Below are 18,331 nucleotides of genomic sequence, written 5' to 3' on the forward strand. Positions count from 1 at the left end.
GCACTCTGCACATGCACAAAGGAAAGCAGCAACAGTGATTCTTCATTGCTTATTTGACCCCTATGACAATCATTAAGTGTTGTACCACATGATTCCTGACAATGTATCTTTTTCTTTTACGTACCCTGAGAGCATATGCACCAAGACAAATTCCTTGTTTCCAATCATACTTGGCCAATAAAATTCTATTCTATTCTATTTATTACTCTCTTATTTCTAAGTAAAGTGCAGACACACAATGAACAATAGCCCAATACTAAAACGTCGACTTTCTCACATTCTAGAGTTGCTAAGTTGGAAAAGAACATTGCTTTGCACATCGATTATACTTATTTTAAATAAGCATGGCTTTTAAAGATTTAATGGCAATGCTTGCGAATAAACCAGCCTATGGGCTGAACAGCCGCTACCTCGTCACGGGAAGCAATAAGATGCTTCCCTTGCATGCCACGTTAATGCGGGTTCTCTCAGGAGCGCCGTTCCCACAAGGGAACCGCTACTCGAGGACAGGCGTGAGCTGCCATGACAACCGCAGGCCTCTGAGCACCCGGGCATCAACTTCCGGTTTCCTGCCAGCACGACTCCACAATCCACCGCGCTTGGGAGCCGCGCTGTAGCTTTCTAATTGGACAGCCTACTTTGGGCTCTACCACTAAATCGGGGGATGACCCGGGAGGGGAATGCAGGGAAACGTTTGGCAGGGAAAACATAGACATCTCATCTCCTCCGTTTCTTCTCTCTCTCTGGTAATAAGCCGCGGCGAGTAGAGGCTGGCCAAGGAGAAGCGAATACTCGCACCCCCTTCAGGTCGCCGTGGAACGGTCCACGGCTACGCTCCGCCCCCAGAAAGGCGGGAAGCGTCGCCAATAGGCGAAAGAGTCCCCCCAATCGGCTTCGTCAGCTTGCGCTCTCAATGTACCTTGCTGCCATCCCTTTGCCGCGCACCTATGGGCCGGCAGCCGTGCCGATATGCAAATAGCGGGATTCCAGCAGCCAACCAGACGGCGCGACCCCGCGAAACCGAGCGGCGATTGGCTGGCGTCAGGTTAGCCGGCACGGCCAGCACGGTGGGATGCCCCCTTGCGGCTGAGGCGGCGGGAGGCATGTGCGAGAGGGGCAGCCGCGGCAACGGTGGCGGCGGCGGCGGGGCGGAGCCGTTGCCGACCTGAGGCGACGGCAGCGCTGAAGGAGCCGGAGATGGTGGCCGTGGCCGGGGGCCCGCTGCTCCGCCTCGCCTCGTTCTTGGCCGCGGCCCTGCTGTTGGTGCTGCTGGGGCTAGAGCCGCTGCCTGGCAGCGTGGCCGGGCCCAGCCTGGCCGAGAAGGTGGTCTGGGCCGTCAACGCGGGCGGGGAGGCCCATGTGGACGTCCACGGTATCCACTTCCGGAAGGACCCCCTCGAGGGTCGGGTGGGACGAGGTGAGCTCGCCGCCCCGCCGGAGAGCCTCCACTGGGTAGCTGAGGTGGAGGTGGCGGGGCTCGTGTACTTGAGGTGGGGGTGGGGGTTATGCACCTGAGGTGGAGGGGGGGTATACTTGAAGGAGGGGCTTGTGAACCTGAGTTGGGGGGGGCTTCACCTGAGGTGGAGGTGGGGGGACTCGTGTGCCTGAGGTGGAGGGGCTTGTATAGTTTGGGGGGGTCTACTTGAAGGGGGGTCTTGTGCACCCGAGGTGGGAGGCTTCACCTGAGGTTTAGGTGGGGGGCTGTGCACCCGAGGTGGGAGGGGGGCTCGTGTACTCCAGGTGGAGGTGGGGGGAATTGTGCACCTGAAGTTGGGGGAGCTTCACCTGAGGTGAGGATGGGGGGCTTGTATACTTGGGGTGGGGGTTGTGCACCTGAGGTGGGGGGGGCTTCACCTAAGGTGGAGGGGCACGTGTACTTGAGGTGGGCTTGTGTGCTTGAGGTAGAGGGGCTTGTGTAGTTCACATGGAGGGGAGCTTCACCTGAGTTGGAGGTGGGGGGGCTTGTGCCCATGAGGTAGGGGTGGAAAGCTTGTGTACTTGAAGGGGGGCTGGTGCACATGAGGTGGGGGTGGAAGGTTTGTGTACTTCATGGGTGGGCTAGTGCACCTGAAGTGGGGGTGAGGGAGCTAGTGCCACTGAGGTGGGAGGGGGGGCTTGTGTACTTGAGGTGGGGAGGAGGGCTGGTGCCACTTGGCGGGGAGGGCAAGGGGAGCTGCTGGGCTGGCTGGTTGGGTGACATTGGCCCCTGCAGGGCTGCGATGGAGCTGCCAGGCATCGAGGCAGTCTATCTGGGCCTCCTGCAACACTGCCCTCTTGGCGTCAGACTGCAGAGGCGTGCAGGAGGGAAGGATGGGGCTCCGTGAAGTCCTGGGTGTCTGTTGGCTCCCCCAGGAATAGGAAAAGAGCTGTCCCCTGGGCTTGACAGCACTGCTTATCAATTGTGGGGAGGGGGGCTCTATTTCACCCTGCTGCCCTGCCTTCTATCAAGCTAGGGGGAAAAGGGGTGATGCAGGCCCTGCCTTCCACCTTGAGGCACAGTGACAGCTGCCACAGAAAGTACACGTGGAAGCCTCCTCTTCCCCTTTCGCTGCTCCAGAGGGACACCTGGCTCTGCTCCCAGGGCGTCTCAGTATTCAGGCCCGGTTTTCGGTAGGCATACTGGGCAGAGGCGGTGGAATTAGCCCCTCACCCCAACTGCAGATGGAGCTCTGGATGCTGTACAGATACTGGTGTGAAAGGGGGGGGAGAGCACTGATCGGCCACGTGCATAGACTTCAAGGCACTTTGAGATCCCTGCTGTTGTTGGCCAGGAGTAATGCAAATGTCATTACCAGCAACATCCATTTTCGGCTTTGGGGCTTCCAGGTGTGTTTGACCCACAAATCCTATGCATAGGGGATCTCCCCTTTTTTCCCCTTTTTGTGGATTCTGCCCTTCTTATCCCTGCTTCTGCTTTGGGGAAATCATGGCCCGATCTCTGGCGACACTGCTGCCTTGGTGTGAATTCCAATACATCCTCTGCATGCAAGCAGAAATGTAAGCAGTGAAATATGCTTCTTTGCAGCTCTCTAGGATACAGAAGGGAAGGTGAGGGATAGGCCAGCCGTTCTGACCTCGCTGAGCTTCTCTTCACTGCAGTGGCCGGTTCTCTTTCTTCAGAACTTCCCTCCCTGATCGGCTTCTCTCTTCTTTCACCATTTCCCAACATCTTTTTGGTTTCTACAGATCTCCTTATCACCTCTCTCTCTTTCTTTCTTCCTTCCCTCTCCATATCGGCTTATTGTGGCTGGATTTTGTGGCTTCAGTGACCAACCAGACTTTCTGAAGTCATTATAATCTGCTTTCCTTGTATGAATGGCAAACTGCAAATGTGAGGAACTCGAGCATATGGCCTGTTCTCCTTTTGGTTCCCATCGGATGATGGGGGTTGGGACAGCCTGTCATACGTGTCGCTCTGATGAAGATAGATAGCTGTGGTTTCTTCTCAAAGAAATAACCACCCCAATTCCAGGTGCCTCTTTAAGGAGCTGTTTGTGGTTGGAGTAAACCAGAAACTTCTGTTTTTCTACCTCCTTGTCTTATAAAATGTTGCAATGATTTTGGTTCCTGTTCTTTCTACATTGCTTGGTGGGTTTTTTCCCCCTTTCTGCACTGTGCTGTTGTTTAGTGTCTCAAAACTGGGCTGGTGGAAAGTGGAAAATGTTAAGCCATTGCAAAGTTGCTTGACAGTTTCATCACTTTGTGCTCCAGTGGTTCCAATAGTTTTCTGCCTAAGTTTAGCTCAACTCTCTTGGCTCCTTCCCCATTCTCATTTGCAGGCCTGTTAATCATTAAGCATTGTGACAGAATTCTAGAGGGTGATATTGGAAAGACACCAGACTTTGGCACAACGATGCAGTTCCTGCTTGCACATGTCCAGAAGTACTTTCACTGCTAGGGGAAGTAGGCCTGATGAGTAAACGGTGTGGTTTTACAAAACAGATCATAATCTCCAGTAATGCCTGTCATCTTTCAGGGGAGTTTACAGATATGGAATATGATTTGGTTGCATAAGCTGAAGGTTCCTTCAGTGGCATGAGCTGTCGGAAGTTTCAGCCCTGAGCTCTGTGGTTTGTAAAAGTGACAGTTTATTAATTATTTGCAAAGAGGAGACAAATGCTTAACAGATTTGCAATTGACAGACATAAGTGGGATAGTTGGACATCCTAAAAGGTAAAAGCAGAATTTAAAACTCTCATGGTACAAAAAAAAGAAACTCAACAGAAACATCGAAATAAAATATTAAGAAATCTAAAAGTAATTAGAAGACAATGTCGATAGGAATGTATATATGATGTAGATTCATCTGTAAATATGATTATGTACTTTTTTTAAAAAAAATGGAAAAATTTAATAAATATATATTGGGGGGAAAAAACCTCTCATGGTACCTTAGAGCAGTGTTTCCCAATCTTTTTTGAGCCGCGGCACATTATTCATATTTTCAAAATCCTGGGGAACACTGAAAGGGGGGGGGGCGGGGGGGCGGGCTAAAGGAAAGTTTGGACAAAAAAACCCTCTCTCTTCCTCCCTTTCGCTCTATTTCTCCCTCTTTCTCTCTTTTCCTTCCTTTCCTTCTTTCTCTCTCTCCATCCCTCTTTCTTTCTTCCTCTCTTTTTTGCTCTCTTTCTCTCTCCCTCCTTCCCTTTCTCTATGTCTTTCTCTCTCCCTTGCTCTCTCTCTCTCTCTGTCTCTCTTGCTATCTCTTTCTTGCTTTTTTCTCTCTCTCTTGCTCTCTCTCTCTCTTTCACTGTCTTGCTATATGTCTCTTTCTTTCTCTTTGCCTCTCTTGCTATCACTCTTTCTTTCTCTCTCTTTCTCTCTTGCTATGTCTCTCTTTCTTTCTCTTTCTCTCTCTCTCTGTGCCTCTCTTGCTAAGTCTCTCTTTTTCTCTTGCTATGTCTCTCTTTCTTTTTCTCTCTCTCTGCCTCTCTTGCTATGTCTCTCTCTCTTTCTCTGCCTCTCTTGCTATGTCTCTCTTTCTCTCTCTCTCTGCCTCTCTTATATGTCTCTCTGTCTCTCTCTGTCTCAGCTGACTGCAAGCGGGAGCCCTGACGGCGGCAGCTGGACGTGCTGCTGGACACCGTATATGCCAGGCCCGCAGCGCCAGCATGTATGACGTCCAGCAGCACGTCCAACCGCCACCGTCAGGGCTCCCGCTTGCAGTCAGCTGAGAGAGAGAGAGAGCGCTCCCTCTCGCCGCCGCCATCTCGCCGCGACTGCCTGCGGCCGCTGCGACCCCCCCGCCCCCATCGCCAGTGCCCTCCCGCCGGGCCACAAAGGACACTTGCCGTTGATGCCAGAGAAGCTCCAGCTGGGTGGGGCGCTGCCGGTACTTCCGTCCTGGGGCTCCCGCTCGCAGCTGTCAACCGGCTCCTGCTCGATGCCGCGGTTTTCGGCGCTCCTGCTGGGCCCCAAAGAAGGAAGGCGGGAAAAAGGCGCGAAGAATGGAGCTCTCCTTCTTCCTGCCTTCCTTCTTTGGGGCCCAGCAGGAGAGTGCCGAAAACCGCGGCATCGAGCAGGAGCCGGGGGACAGCTGCGAGCGGGAGCCCCAGGACGGAAGTACCGGCAGCGCCCCGCCCAGCTGGAGCTTGGCGGCACACCTGGCGTGCTGCGGCACACCGGTTGGGAAACGCTGCCTTAGAGCAATGTTGCCCAACCTTGGAAACTTGAAGATATTTGGATTTCAACTCCCAGAATTCCCCAGCCAGCGAATGCTGGCTGGGGATTTCTGGGAGTTGAAGTCCAAATATCTTCCAAGTTCTCAAGATTGGGAAACACTGCCTTAGAGAAATAGTCTGAAAATAAACAAGCAGTTCCCATGATGAGAGATTGAAGGAATTTGGAGGATTAACTTTCAGAAGGGAAGATTGAAGGTGGAGCTCTCTTCAAATACCTGCAATAATATCTTATTGGTTGGTTGGTTGGTATCCTGCGTTTAATATTTTTACAAATAATTCAGTGACAAATACCATATTTTTGGAGTAGGAGACATACCTTTTCCCCCTAAAAGATGTTGAAAATTTGGGTGCATCTTATACTCTGAATGTAGCTTTTTTGAAGCTTTTTTTTCCGTCCTAATGAGGCACTAACAATCTTACCAACTTGCAGGCTGCACCAATAGCTCCGAAGAATGTTTTTCCAGCCCTAAGTCTTTCTAGCCCTAAGTCTCTGCAGGCTTGTTTTCATTGCTACTCGATGGTGGGCTTCCTTTCTCAAGTCTTTTGAGATGTATTAATTTAGATTCCTATCCTGGATAGGAAGTTGGATTTGATGGTCTTAGGCTCCTTTAACATTTTGATTCTCTGATTTTGCCCCTGTGATCATGCTGCAAGCATTTTCTGACCATGTTAACTGAGCTATTGGACTTACAGTAAGCAAATTCCTGATATTTCTTTCATTCAAAATCAATATGTGAGATATATTAAAACAAGCCTCCGTTTCACCCGTTTTCTGTGTTGCCATCAGATTTCCAAATTGCCCTTTGATGACAAAACAAAAGATTATTTTGTTTTGTGCTCCTGCACAAGTATTTAGATTGTCTTCTCCATGTTAGCAGTCATCTAAGGTATCAACACTTTGGAATATTACCATGTTGGGAAAGGTTGGCTTGCAAAATCTGAACTTTGCCACAAATCTATAAAAAAGTATTTCAGGCTTAAGCTTGCTGCAATATTCTGCTTTCTTGTGGATGCGGGGGGTTTGGACTGCTGTGCCTGCAGTCTGTCTTTTCTCAATCAAACCCTCAAAGAGTTTGGCTTTTGCAAAGAGAGGGTGTAAGTAGGAGAAGATCCAGTTGTATGCTGGACAGCCCATGGAGATATCCCAGGTGCCTTTTCCCAGGTGAAAGCAACTTTTCCCCAGCTGACCTTTGGTCTACCTGGCACTCTCCTCCTCAGTTCAGCCTTAAGGTTTGGAAGTCCAGGGAGTTTTCTGGGTTTCTAGCTGTGGGAATGATTGGGCTGCAAGGAAGGAAAAAGTGGGTGGGTGGGAGGTGGAAGCCCAGCTGAGACTTCAGCCAGCCAAGGTCAACTATCTATATGCAAAGCTGGGAACCGAGATCCTGTTTCTTGAACAATATACAGGCACCTGATTGGACATTGGCAGATAACTGGGGAATGGGGTGGGGGGGATATTTACTTTGTATTGTTTGCACAGGAAAATCTCAGCTTCAGCTTCACTTATTTTTCATGCTATAAGAAGCACCCAAATTTACAGGAGGAAATTTTGCAGGAGAAACACCTAAATTTACAGGAGGCCTAAATTTGGCCTCCACGTGTTTCATTTTTGCCCTCTTCGACCCCCAGAAGCACTCTACAATGCTCTGCAGGCCCATTTTTGGGCTCTCAAGCCTCCTGCTTGTTGCATTTTCACCCTCCCAGCCCCCTCCCCTCCCAAAGCACCCTGCAGCATTCCGCATGGCCCATTTTCACCAATAACGGGCCATGTGGAGCACTGCAGAGTGCTTCTGGGAGGCCGGGGATGGTGAAAACGCAATGCACAGAGGGTTCAGGAAGCCAAAAATGCCTGTATTCGATCTATAAGACACACCTAAATTTTTACCTGCTTTTGGGAAAGGGAAAAGGTGCGTCGTATACTCCGAAAATTACAGTACTTTCTATAAACAAGTAAGCTTCAGTAAAGTATACTCTTGGCAAGAACAAATGGCCAGGACTTTTTCTTTGCTAGATGATTGAGTGGGATAGTTGACATTCTTTGTGTGTGTGTCTGTGTGTTTCACATTAATTCCCTCAATTAATTAATCCCGTCAACACTGTCAAACTATTCACTAAGTCTGCACTACTATTTCTACTAGTTTTTTTCTCATTCCTATCACCCATTTGCTCCCAATTATGACTGTATGGCTGCAACTTGTTGCTTGTATCCTTAAGATTTTTATTAATATTGATTGTTTCCTTATTGCTTATTTGACTCCTATGACAATCATTAAGTGCTGTACCTCATGATTCTTGACAAATCTATATTTTCTTTTGCGTACACTGAGAGCATCTGCACCAAAGACAAATTCTCTGTGTGTCCAATCACACCTGGCCAAGAAAGAATTCTATTCTATTCTATTAATATTTCATATGTTCATTTTTCCTAGAATAAATTATCTTGTGTTCTGAACACAAGGTTGTGTTTTCTATGTTAATTCTTTCCATTGTGCATCCTTTTTTTTCTAACTTCCTCCCCAAAATCACAGAATTAGAATGGGTCTCTAGTTTAAATCCTGCATGGTGTAGGATCTGCTGCAACCACATTTGGGACAGAATCAATGCAGCCTCGATTTGGAAAGGAGCACACCATTTCATGAGGTGGCTTCTTCCTCTCCTGCCTCTTTTATCTAACCCAAGTCTGTGTCCTTGCAGTTTGGGTCTGTGGCTTCTGGTCTTAGACCTCTGAAGAGCGCTAGCACAGCTCTCCACAGCCTCTGCGCTACACGCTAAACATTCCCCCTTCCTTCCTTAATCCAGTCTTTGCCAGTTGTGGTTTCCGGGGCCTTCCCCACATTGATAGCCCTCCTCTGGGCATACTGCAGTTTGTCAACATTCTGCTTGGATTGGGGGGGGGGGGAGAATTGGACACAGAATTTGAGGGGGGGTTGAGCATGTCAGAGGAGGGGAGGGGGACAGCTTCCTCCCATGCCCTACACTCTGTGCACTGTCGAATATGTCATCCCTTCCTTCCCTTGTTTTAAAAGTAAGTGTAGGGTCTTACCTTGAACGCTATAATTCAAATCCAAACAATCAACAAAAGTTATTGAATCTTTATGGCGCTATGAACTGTTTTAGTGGTTTGGCTGTAAGCTACAGGATGAAGAGGTCACCTTCAACCAGGCAGGTAGCCTTCATTACTTGGTAATTGTTTATGGGTCATTCTTTGTCAAGTGGACCAGGTGGTTTTTTTGCAGTCTTATTTGAAAAGAAACCATCACAAAACCAACATATATGATAGAAAAAAAGTGCTCTTTCTAATGAAATAAAAATGACGATGATTGAAGGTGAGAAAACGGAGAGCTCTGTTTGATCACCTTCAATCATCTTCATTAGAAAGAACAAGTTTTTTTCTATCGCTCTCTGTTTTCTCACCTTCAATCATCTTCATTTTTATTTCATTAGAAAGGTTGTTTTTATGATGGTTTCTTTTCAAATAAGGCTGCAATTTCACCCGGTCTACTTGACAAAGAACGACCCTTATATCAGCTTCTTCCTCCATTGGATTTCATCCTTTTTTGGAAGTCTTTCTGCGTTATCGGTAGAGAACTGCACTTTAGAGCAACTGGCAACTTTAAGACCTGTGGACTTCAAGTCTTAAACTTTGCTGGCTGAAGAAAGTAGAAGTCCACAAGTCTTAAAGTTGTCAAGTTTGAAGATATCTTTGTTAGAGGATTCTCTGCTTTCAGATAGTCCCAGAGACATTTCTTTGCAAAAGTTTCTAGGCAGATTTTTTTGAGCCTTGGCAAATGTGCTGAGAATCTGCAATTCCTCTAGTTGCAAAAGCCAGGCAGACCTGGGACCCTCAAGTTCATAGGAGGATCCGAGCGCTTAATCCGCCAAATGATAGAATAATCATTTCTCCTCCTGGGAACTTTAAGCTGGGAATGCACTTTGCTTTAGTCTGTCATGTGCTGCATTATTGAGAATTCTTGGCTCAAGAAAGGGCCAGGTGGTTCTTAAGCTTAACTGCTACTTCTCTATTCTTCAGATCCAGTTTTGCAATTCTTGATTAGAGAAGGTTGCACGTGAGTGAGTGGACCTTCAATGATGAGTGCTAAAGCTGTCAATCTTCTAATAATTGATGCTTAAATATAAACATAAACCTGCTGTTGCTTTTGGATGAACATACCCACACGTCTCATAAAAGCTGCATTGTTTTTGAAGAGACCTGTGTGTGAGAAGGAAGAGTGGCTTTGTTGATCAAAAGAGAGATTAGCTTCATGGTTAATTGGAAATGCTCTGTTATCAACTGGTATTGTTATCACATGAAAGTCCTGTGGCCATACTTAAAATACAGATGCTCATCAGCCATTTGCACCTTCATTGCTGTCTGGGATTGTGTTGCTTGTGTTTGATAAATGAAACTAGAAGCAGGGCAGGAGTGCTCTGACTTCAGTCCTGAATAACTTCTCTTCTTAGTGCCTGGGAGTGAGGTTTTTTCCCCCTGAATCTGAATGACTACCAAAATGTGGGCAGCACATGTTGCCCTAAACGAGCGTATCTGGGTTCTGCAGGTAAATTGGAGCAGGTTTTCCCATACATAGTGGCTGTCAGACCTGCCCCAGCTTGGCCCTTTAGCTAAGAAAGACCCTTGACTCCATTTATAGTGAAAGGTACAGTGGTACCTCTACTTACAAACTTAATTCATTCCATGACCAGGTTCTTAAGTAGAAAAGTTTGTAAGAAGAAGCAATTTTTGCCATAGAAATCAATGTAAAAGCAAATAATGCTTGCGACTGAGGAAACCACAGGGAGGGTGGAGGCCCTGTTTCCTCCCAGGAGATTCCTAGAGAGGCCCCACGGAGGCTTTTCTCCGCCTTTTCCGGCCCTGTTTCCTCTCAGGAGATTCCTAGAGAGGCCCCACGGAGGCTTTTCTCCGCCTTTTCCGGTTACAGTTTTGGAGACTTGGGTTTGTAAGTGGAAAATGGCTCTTGAGAAGAGGCAAAAAAATCTTGAACACCCGGTTCTTATCTAGAAAAGTTTGTAAGTAGCGGCATTTGTAGGTAGAGGTACCACTGTATAAGTTTACTAAAAGCCAAGTGGATTACAATATAGCAAAGCCAGAATTAAAGTTTGCGAGCTAAAATTTTCCTGTTGACTTCCCCCATCCAGTGCCTCCCCTCCCTCCCCTGGTGGTCCCTAATGTCCAGTGGAGATTCTCAGTCTTCCAGTCACAGTTGTCCCAAAGGTGCTTTTTCAAAGGCAGCTGGACTTTCTGGTTTCTCCGTACTGAAGGAGCGGGTCCAGCAGTCACATGGGTTGCTCATGTCCAATCCGGTGGAACTGAGCCTAGTGTTAAAAAAGCTTGCCGGATCCGCCCCTTCCCCAGAATTCGCTCAGTTCGCATATCCTGCGGTTGTATTGTGATAGCTCGTTCAACATTCTAACATCTTCCCTTCGATCTTTTCCTTCAAAAAGTAGTAAGATTTATTGTCTTTATTTAATTACTTGCACTAATAGCGCCAGCCGTTTGCGGCTCGGCTTTTTTTTTTCTTTGGGAGAAGTTGCGGTTTCGTTTTCCCCCGGCTGTTTTGCCGTTTACGATCCCCGCTGCCGCTTGTGGATTCTTTTAATCCTTTTGGCCTGGAGGTCTGGGTGCAAGTATTGATCCATTATTGTATTATTGTATTACTGTTAAAGGGCTAAAAAATACCTCCTGCGGAGTGAGACGCTTGTTTTAGTCTCCTGGACTTAGTCGATCGCTTCCCCTTTAACATTTCTACTACGGAGCGATTTTTTCGGCGCGAAGGCCTTCGCGCCCTTTTTAAATTTAGGCCTCTCGTGTTGGCCTCCTGCCAGCCGCGTAGGCCTCAGTCCACCGCGTGGATCCCGGAGTGGGCTTTGGGACGCTCAGGCTTAATTCTCCACTGGCTAAGCCTCCAACCAGAGTGCCTTGGTTTACTTTAATTTAAGTTTAGGGAGGCCGGCCACGCTGTATTTGGGGACACGAACTCTGGGTTTGCCCAGATTGCCCTCAAGTCTCAGCAGCTCCGAGGCCTCGGAGCAGGATCCATTCCTCTTGGGAAGGCTTTGAAATCTTCTCCCTAATTATTCTGTGATTTGGCTCAGCCTGGTCTTCTGTAAATTGTTCAGACTATGGCTACTTTTCCCAAGAGAGGCACAACTAAAGGTCCCAGAGAGGCCAGGCCTACAGGCGATGAGATTACCAGTATCCCCCAGGCCTCGACCTCCTCTTCTTCAGGGGCCCGCCCCTCGACCAAGGTCACCAGGGCTGAGAAGAGAAGGGACCTAGCCCTACAAAGAATCCATGACAAATCAGCAAAGCGTTTGAAAGTACAGGCCCAAGTACTTAGTAGTCAAGACCCCCCAGAGGCTTCTAGTCTGCCTCCTTCTGGGGTCCCTGTGTTATCTCTGGATGAGCCAAACCTAGACAGACCCCAACCTAACCTATGGGGAATAGGTCCAGAGGAACCAGATATTATTGAAGATTCTCCCCAGCCAGGACCCTCCCAGGCCTTCAGGGATTCTTCTGCCATTCCTGCTGATATTTCCAATTTACCTCCTGAATTCCAATCTATTTTTTCTGTGTTGTCCAAGGCCATTGATGCTAAATTCTCTACCATCAATGAGCTCCCCTTACCTCCTCCTCCTCTTCGTCCCTCCCGCCCTTTGGGTTCTTCCCCAGCGGTTAGAGCTCCTATTCAGGATGATTCAGACTCTTCTCAGGACGAATATGAGGACATGGAGGAGGATGAGGATCCTTTTCAAGGCCTCTCAGATGATGAGGAATCCCAAATAAAGGTTCCTTCTCCAATTACTATTTTTCCCTCTCAATTGTTCAAATCTCTCCTCCTCAAAGCTAGAATTTCTACGGGATTGGCGGCCCAGGAGAAACAGGCCTCCTCATCCACTGATCCCCCGGAGGAGAATTTACCTTACTTCACAGAGGAACAGGAGGATAATGAGGTAATACCTATGCCTAAATTGTTTAAAGATGCCTTACTTAAGCAGTGGGACTTCCCAGCTTCTGGGCTTAATCCCTCAACTAAGGACAGAAAATTGTACAAACTTTCCTCTTCCTATGAGGAGCTCCTATCTTTTCCCAAACCGGATGAACCTGTCAAGATCATTCACTCGGCGGCTGCTGTGCCAGGCGAAGCAGAGGAAGTCCTCCGCCCAGAGGACAAGCGGATTGAACAAATGCTCAAAAGAGGATTCACCGCAGATTCCTGGGCCATTAAAAGTTCTGCAGCGGCTTCCTTTTTCTCCAGAGCCATGCTTCTGTGGCTTCGCCAGCTTCAACAGCATATTCCTCCCGATGACTTGAGAGGTCAACAGGACTTCAACAAGGTCTTTGCAGCTGCTCAGTACGTGGCTGATGCCACTTTACAATCTACTAGATTTTCTGCTAAGTCTATTGCAGCTTCGACTACGGCAAGAAGACTCCTATGGATTCGCCCTTGGCAAGCAGGAGTACGCCAGAAGTGGCAGTTATCCCTGGGACCGTTAAAACGCGACCTTCTTTTCGGTGATCTTCTGGATCCACTCCTCACGGAAACCACGGACAAGAAGAAAGTTTTGGGTCCAACCACCAAAAAGGCATCCAAAACGCAGTCCTTTCGTCGCCCAGGGCGCCAGCAAGATCAAACGGCTTCCTATCAGAGATCTCCAGGTCAGTATTCCCCCCGTTTTCGTTACCAAAGTAGGAACTCCAGGGGCAGAGGTTTTCGCTTCCAAAGGGGAGCTTCCTCTAACAGGGCTTCAAAGAAACCTAGATGGTAATTTTTCCTCAATTCCCATAGGAGGTCGCCTAGCCCATTTCGCCTCTAATTGGCGTCTCACCTCCAAGGACCCTTGGGTCATTGACACTGTTCAAACAGGCCTTCTTTTAGAATTTATTTCTCCCCCCCCGAAACGTTTTATCTCCTGCCCTTCTCCCAGGTCCTCCTCAGATTGTAACCGTATGGAGGAGGCCATTTCCCACTTATTGTCCATCAGAGCCATTCAACCGGTTCCCTCCGGTCAGAAGGGTCTAGGTTTTTATTCCATTCTATTTATGGTTCCAAAATCCTCTGGAGGTTGGAGAGCTATTTTGGATTTAAAGAAGCTGAACCTGTTCATCAAATATAGGAAGTTTAAGATGCACTCCTTATCATCTATTTTGGCCGCCATCCACACGGGAGATTTCATGGTCTCTTTAGACCTCACTGAGGCTTACCTCCACATTCCTATAGCCAAATGCCACAGAAAATTTTTACGTTTCTCCTTTCAAGGCAGACATTTCCAGTATAGGGCGATGCCATTTGGCCTTTCCTCGGCCCCTCGGGTCTTTACAAAGCTCTTGGGGTCCCTGGCGGCCTATATCCGGGCGTCTCCCATCCACATTTTATGTTATCTTGATGATATTTTGATTCATGGGAACTCCCTAGAGAAAGTGAAAGCAGACCTTTCTATCACCATGTCAGTCCTTCAGGACCATGGATTTTCCATCAACTTTGATAAAAGCCATCTCCAACCTTCCACATCCATATTACACCTGGGATCCATTATTAATTCAGAATCTTCCCAGGTTTTTCTCTCTCCCGAGAGAAAACTCAGTATAGGGGAGTTAATTTCTTGTATTTTATCAAAACCTTCAGTATCCATAGTATCCCTGTCTTCCCTTTTAGGGAAGATGGTGTCATGCATAGGCATCATTCCCTGGGCTCGCCTTCATGCTAGGGAACTTCAGTGGCTTCTATTACCCTTTCAGAGATCGGGGCACAGCAACTCAAATCGTCGCATTGTCATCCCACCAGTTGTTCGCAGATCCTTCAAGTGGTGGAAATCTCCGGCCATGGACAAAGGATCCCCGTTCAGGTGCCCGGATCAATTTGTCATCACCACAGATGCCAGTCTATCGGGATGGGGCGCCCACGCCCAGGGGATGATAGCCCAGGGCACGTGGTCCCCGGAAGAAGCTTCCAAGCCAATCAATTGGCTAGAGTTAAGAGCCGTTTCCCTGGCTCTGAAGCACTTCTCTCCTCGCATTCCCAACCGGCACGTTCTCATTCTGACCGACAACATTGCCACAAAAAGCCATATCTGCAGACAGGGGGGCACGAGGTCCAAGGCCCTCATGAGGGAGGCTCTCAAGTTAGGCCTTTGGGCGGAAAAACATCTTCGGTCGCTCCTAGCCGACCACATCTCGGGGAGCCTAAACGTCCAGGCGGATTGGCTATCTCGAGCAACGATAGACCCGGGAGAGTGGAACCTCCATCAGGACCTGTTCCATCAAATCAGTCTCAGATTCGGCCTACCAGTTCTGGATCTCTTCGCGACCAATGCGAACTCCCAACTCCCTCGCTTCTTTTCCAGATTTCCATCCCCGGGAGCGGAAGCAATCAATGCCCTCCGGAGCCCATGGCCTCCAGGCCTACTCTACGCATTCCCTCCAATTCCAATTCTCCCGGACGTGATTCACAAGGTCCTCACCGAGAGGGCCCGAGTAATCTTAATCGCCCCTCATTGGCCCCGCCGGCCCTGGTTCGCGGATCTCCAACAGTTGTCCGTCCAGGACCCTTGGCGACTCCCCGTTTCGGGGGATATGCTGCGGCAGGGGGCCTCATTCCATCTAGACCCGGAGTGGTTCCACCTCACCGCCTGGCTGTTATCAGGAGAGATTTAGAGCTGCGTGGTCTCGACCCCGATACAGTGGAGGTCATTTTAAAGGCCAGAAGGGGTTCGACCAATCGAATATACGACCACACATGGTCCAAGTTTCACCAGTGGTGTCTACAGGAAGGCTTTTCTCCCCTGTGCATTCCCATTCACAGAATAATTTCCTTCCTTATGCAAGGCTTCCATAAAGGACTCTCCACCAGCACCCTCCGGCGTCATCTGGCAGCCATTTCATCTGTCTTAGGGGGCCCCCGCAGACAGCCTCTCCGATCCTTCCCAGAAGTTCAGGAATTCCTCAAGGGCATAGCCAACCTCAGACCTTCCAGGGTCCACAGGTATCCATCCTGGGATTTGCCACGGGTTCTCCATTCCCTCACGCAGGCACCATACGAACCCCTAAAATCGGCGTCCCTCAGGTACCTATCCTTTAAGGTAGCATTCCTGGTGGCTATTACCTCTGCCCGACGCATTTCGGAGCTGGCTGCCCTTTCAATCAGGCAGGACCTTTGTCAATTTCATCAGGACAAGGTAGTCTTGCGACTGGACCCCACCTTCTTACCCAAGGTCAGTTCCATGTTCCACAGAACTCAGGATATTGTCCTACCTTCCTTCTGCCTCCAACGAGACCATCCCTTGGCAATTAGATGGCACACCCTGGATCTCATTAGAGCGCTGAGAATCTATATCCAACGCACAGGACCCTTTCGGAGGTCAGAAGCACTTTTTATAGCCTATCACCCCAGAGTCATGGGCGCCAAAGTGTCTTCAACAGTTATAGGTCGTTGGATCAGAGGGACCATATCTAAGGCCTATGAGTCGGCCTCCCTCTCAGTTCCAAGGAACATCACAGCGCATTCCACCAGGAGCGCAGCCACCTCGGCCGCTTGGGCGACTCAAGCCCCGTTGGAGGAGGTCTGCAAAGCAGCCACTTGGGCCTCGCCAAATTCCTTCATCAGGCACTACAAGATTGATTCTTACGCTTCAGCGGACGCTGCCTTCGGCAGAAGGGTACTCCAATCCGTTATCTCACACGATAGCAATTTAATCCCACCCTAGGGACCATCTATTGGGTATGTCCCATGTGACTGCTGGACCCGCTCCTTCAGTACGGAGAATAGGCGTTGATTGCTTACCTGAACGCCTCTTCTCGTACGGTGAGCGGGTACAGCAGTCACTTCCCGCCCTTGTATGTGTCTTCTATACCTTCTATAACTTTTCTTCCTCTAACAATAAGAGTTGAACACTACAGAGCTTCACAGCTGAGCCTAGTCTATGGATTCGCGAATTCTGGGGAAGGGGCGGATCCGGCAAGCTTTTTTAACACTAGGCTCAGTTCCACCGGATTGGACATGAGCAACCCATGTGACTGCTGTACCCGCTCACCGTACGAGAAGAGGCGTTCAGGTAAGCAATCAACGCCTATTTTCTCTGAAGAAGTTTCGCTTCTCATCCACGAAGCTTGTTCGGCTCTTGGATGAGAAGCGAAATGTCTTCAAAGGAAAGTCCAGTAGCCTCTTGAAAAGGCACCTTTGGGACTATTCTCCAATTATATTTATTTTTTTAAAAAAAATTATTTCAGATATACAGTATACATTTAAAAGGTTATTTTCTCAATCGTTACATCTTTACATTCACCATCAAAGCAAACAGAAAAAGAAGTGAAAGAGAAAACCATAGACACAACAAAAACAGAACGTACATAACCCCACCCCACCCCTGCTGTCTCGTTGACAGCTTAGTTTTAACTTATCAGTTTATCATATTTATTATATTATAATGCTGGCTGGGGAATTCTGGGAGTTGAAATCCAGATATCTTCAAGTTGTCAAGGTTGGAGAACACTGGACTAGATGGACCATGAGGTCTTTTTCTGCCGTCAATCTTCTATGTTTCTATGAAATGGTGTACGGAATCCTGCTTGAGGCAGTAGGGGGTGGGTTGGGGGGTGGACTAGATCAGTGATGGCGAACCTTTTTTTCCTCGGGTGCCGAAATAGCGTGCATGCGCCGTGGGCGCCCCTGCGTGCCCGTGGGCGATTTTGCTACCTGCCCTGGTGCCGTAGCGTAATTATGCTGGACTCCGCTAGCAAGAGCCACGGAGGCGAGCACACCTCACCATCCCACCTTAGCAGCCCACCTCTGGTTGTAAGTGCAAGGGTCAGTTATAAGCCACTTTTTTCAACGTCATTGTAACTTCAAGTCAAGGGCTACAATATATAGTTTCAAACATCTGTGTGGTCAACACAACACAGCAAGAGCCTGTCTCCCTTTTGACCTCTCCAATATTTGGAGAAGAGTATAAACCCAATCCACATTTGCAGTCCAGATGAAAAGGCTGTTTTAGCGGAGTTCTTTTTCACTTCAAGATGATCTACGATTGCTTCTGAGAAAGTTTTGTGCCTCTTTGCTTTGCTGACTGCAAGAGCAGGGAGAGTTCTGGGGGTTTCGGTGCGTGCCTTCCTTCTCTTTGGCTGCTCTGAGGAAGTCTTTGGCTTCAGGGCTTCTGGCTGGTTTGTGGCTTGTGATTCTAGGGTTTTCTTTTCAGCTAGTTCTTTTCTTCAGGAAAAACCCTGGTTGTGTTACGAAACGCCGAATAGCTGAATTGCAGATTAATTTCTCCGTACTGAAGGAGCGGGTCCAGCAGTCACATGGGTTGCTCATGTCCAATCCGGTGGAACTGAGCCTAGTGTTAAAAAAGCTTGCCGGATCCGCCCCTTCCCCAGAATTCGCTCAGTTCGCATATCCTGCGGTTGTATTGTGATAGCTCGTTCAACATTCTAACACCTTCCCTTCGATCTTTTCCTTCAAAAGTAGTAAGAATTGTTTTACCATTATTATTTACTTGCACGGATAGCGCCAGCCGTTTGAGGCTCGGCTTTTTTCCTTTGGAGAAGTTGCGGTTTCGTTTTCCCCCGGCGGTTTTGCCGTGTACGATTCCCGCTGCCGCTTGTGGATTCTTTTAATCCTTTGGCCTGGAGGTTTCGGTGCAAG

General features: G+C 48.6%; 1 protein-coding gene across 1 annotated transcript in view; it reads left to right on the forward strand.

Moving 5' to 3' along the window:
- The first annotated feature begins 1,051 nt into the window (after window positions 1–1,051).
- Window positions 1,052–18,331, forward strand: part of MLEC (malectin) — a 42,423-nt gene continuing 25,143 nt past the window's right edge. The window contains exon 1 of the mRNA XM_070762277.1: window positions 1,052–1,417. Coding sequence (XP_070618378.1) covers window positions 1,198–1,417 — 220 coding nt within the window. The 5' untranslated portion in view covers window positions 1,052–1,197. The remainder of the gene's footprint in view (window positions 1,418–18,331) is intronic.

The sequence above is a fragment of the Erythrolamprus reginae genome, chromosome 10 (genome assembly GCF_031021105.1).
Source record: "Erythrolamprus reginae isolate rEryReg1 chromosome 10, rEryReg1.hap1, whole genome shotgun sequence".
NCBI lineage: Eukaryota > Metazoa > Chordata > Lepidosauria > Squamata > Dipsadidae > Erythrolamprus > Erythrolamprus reginae.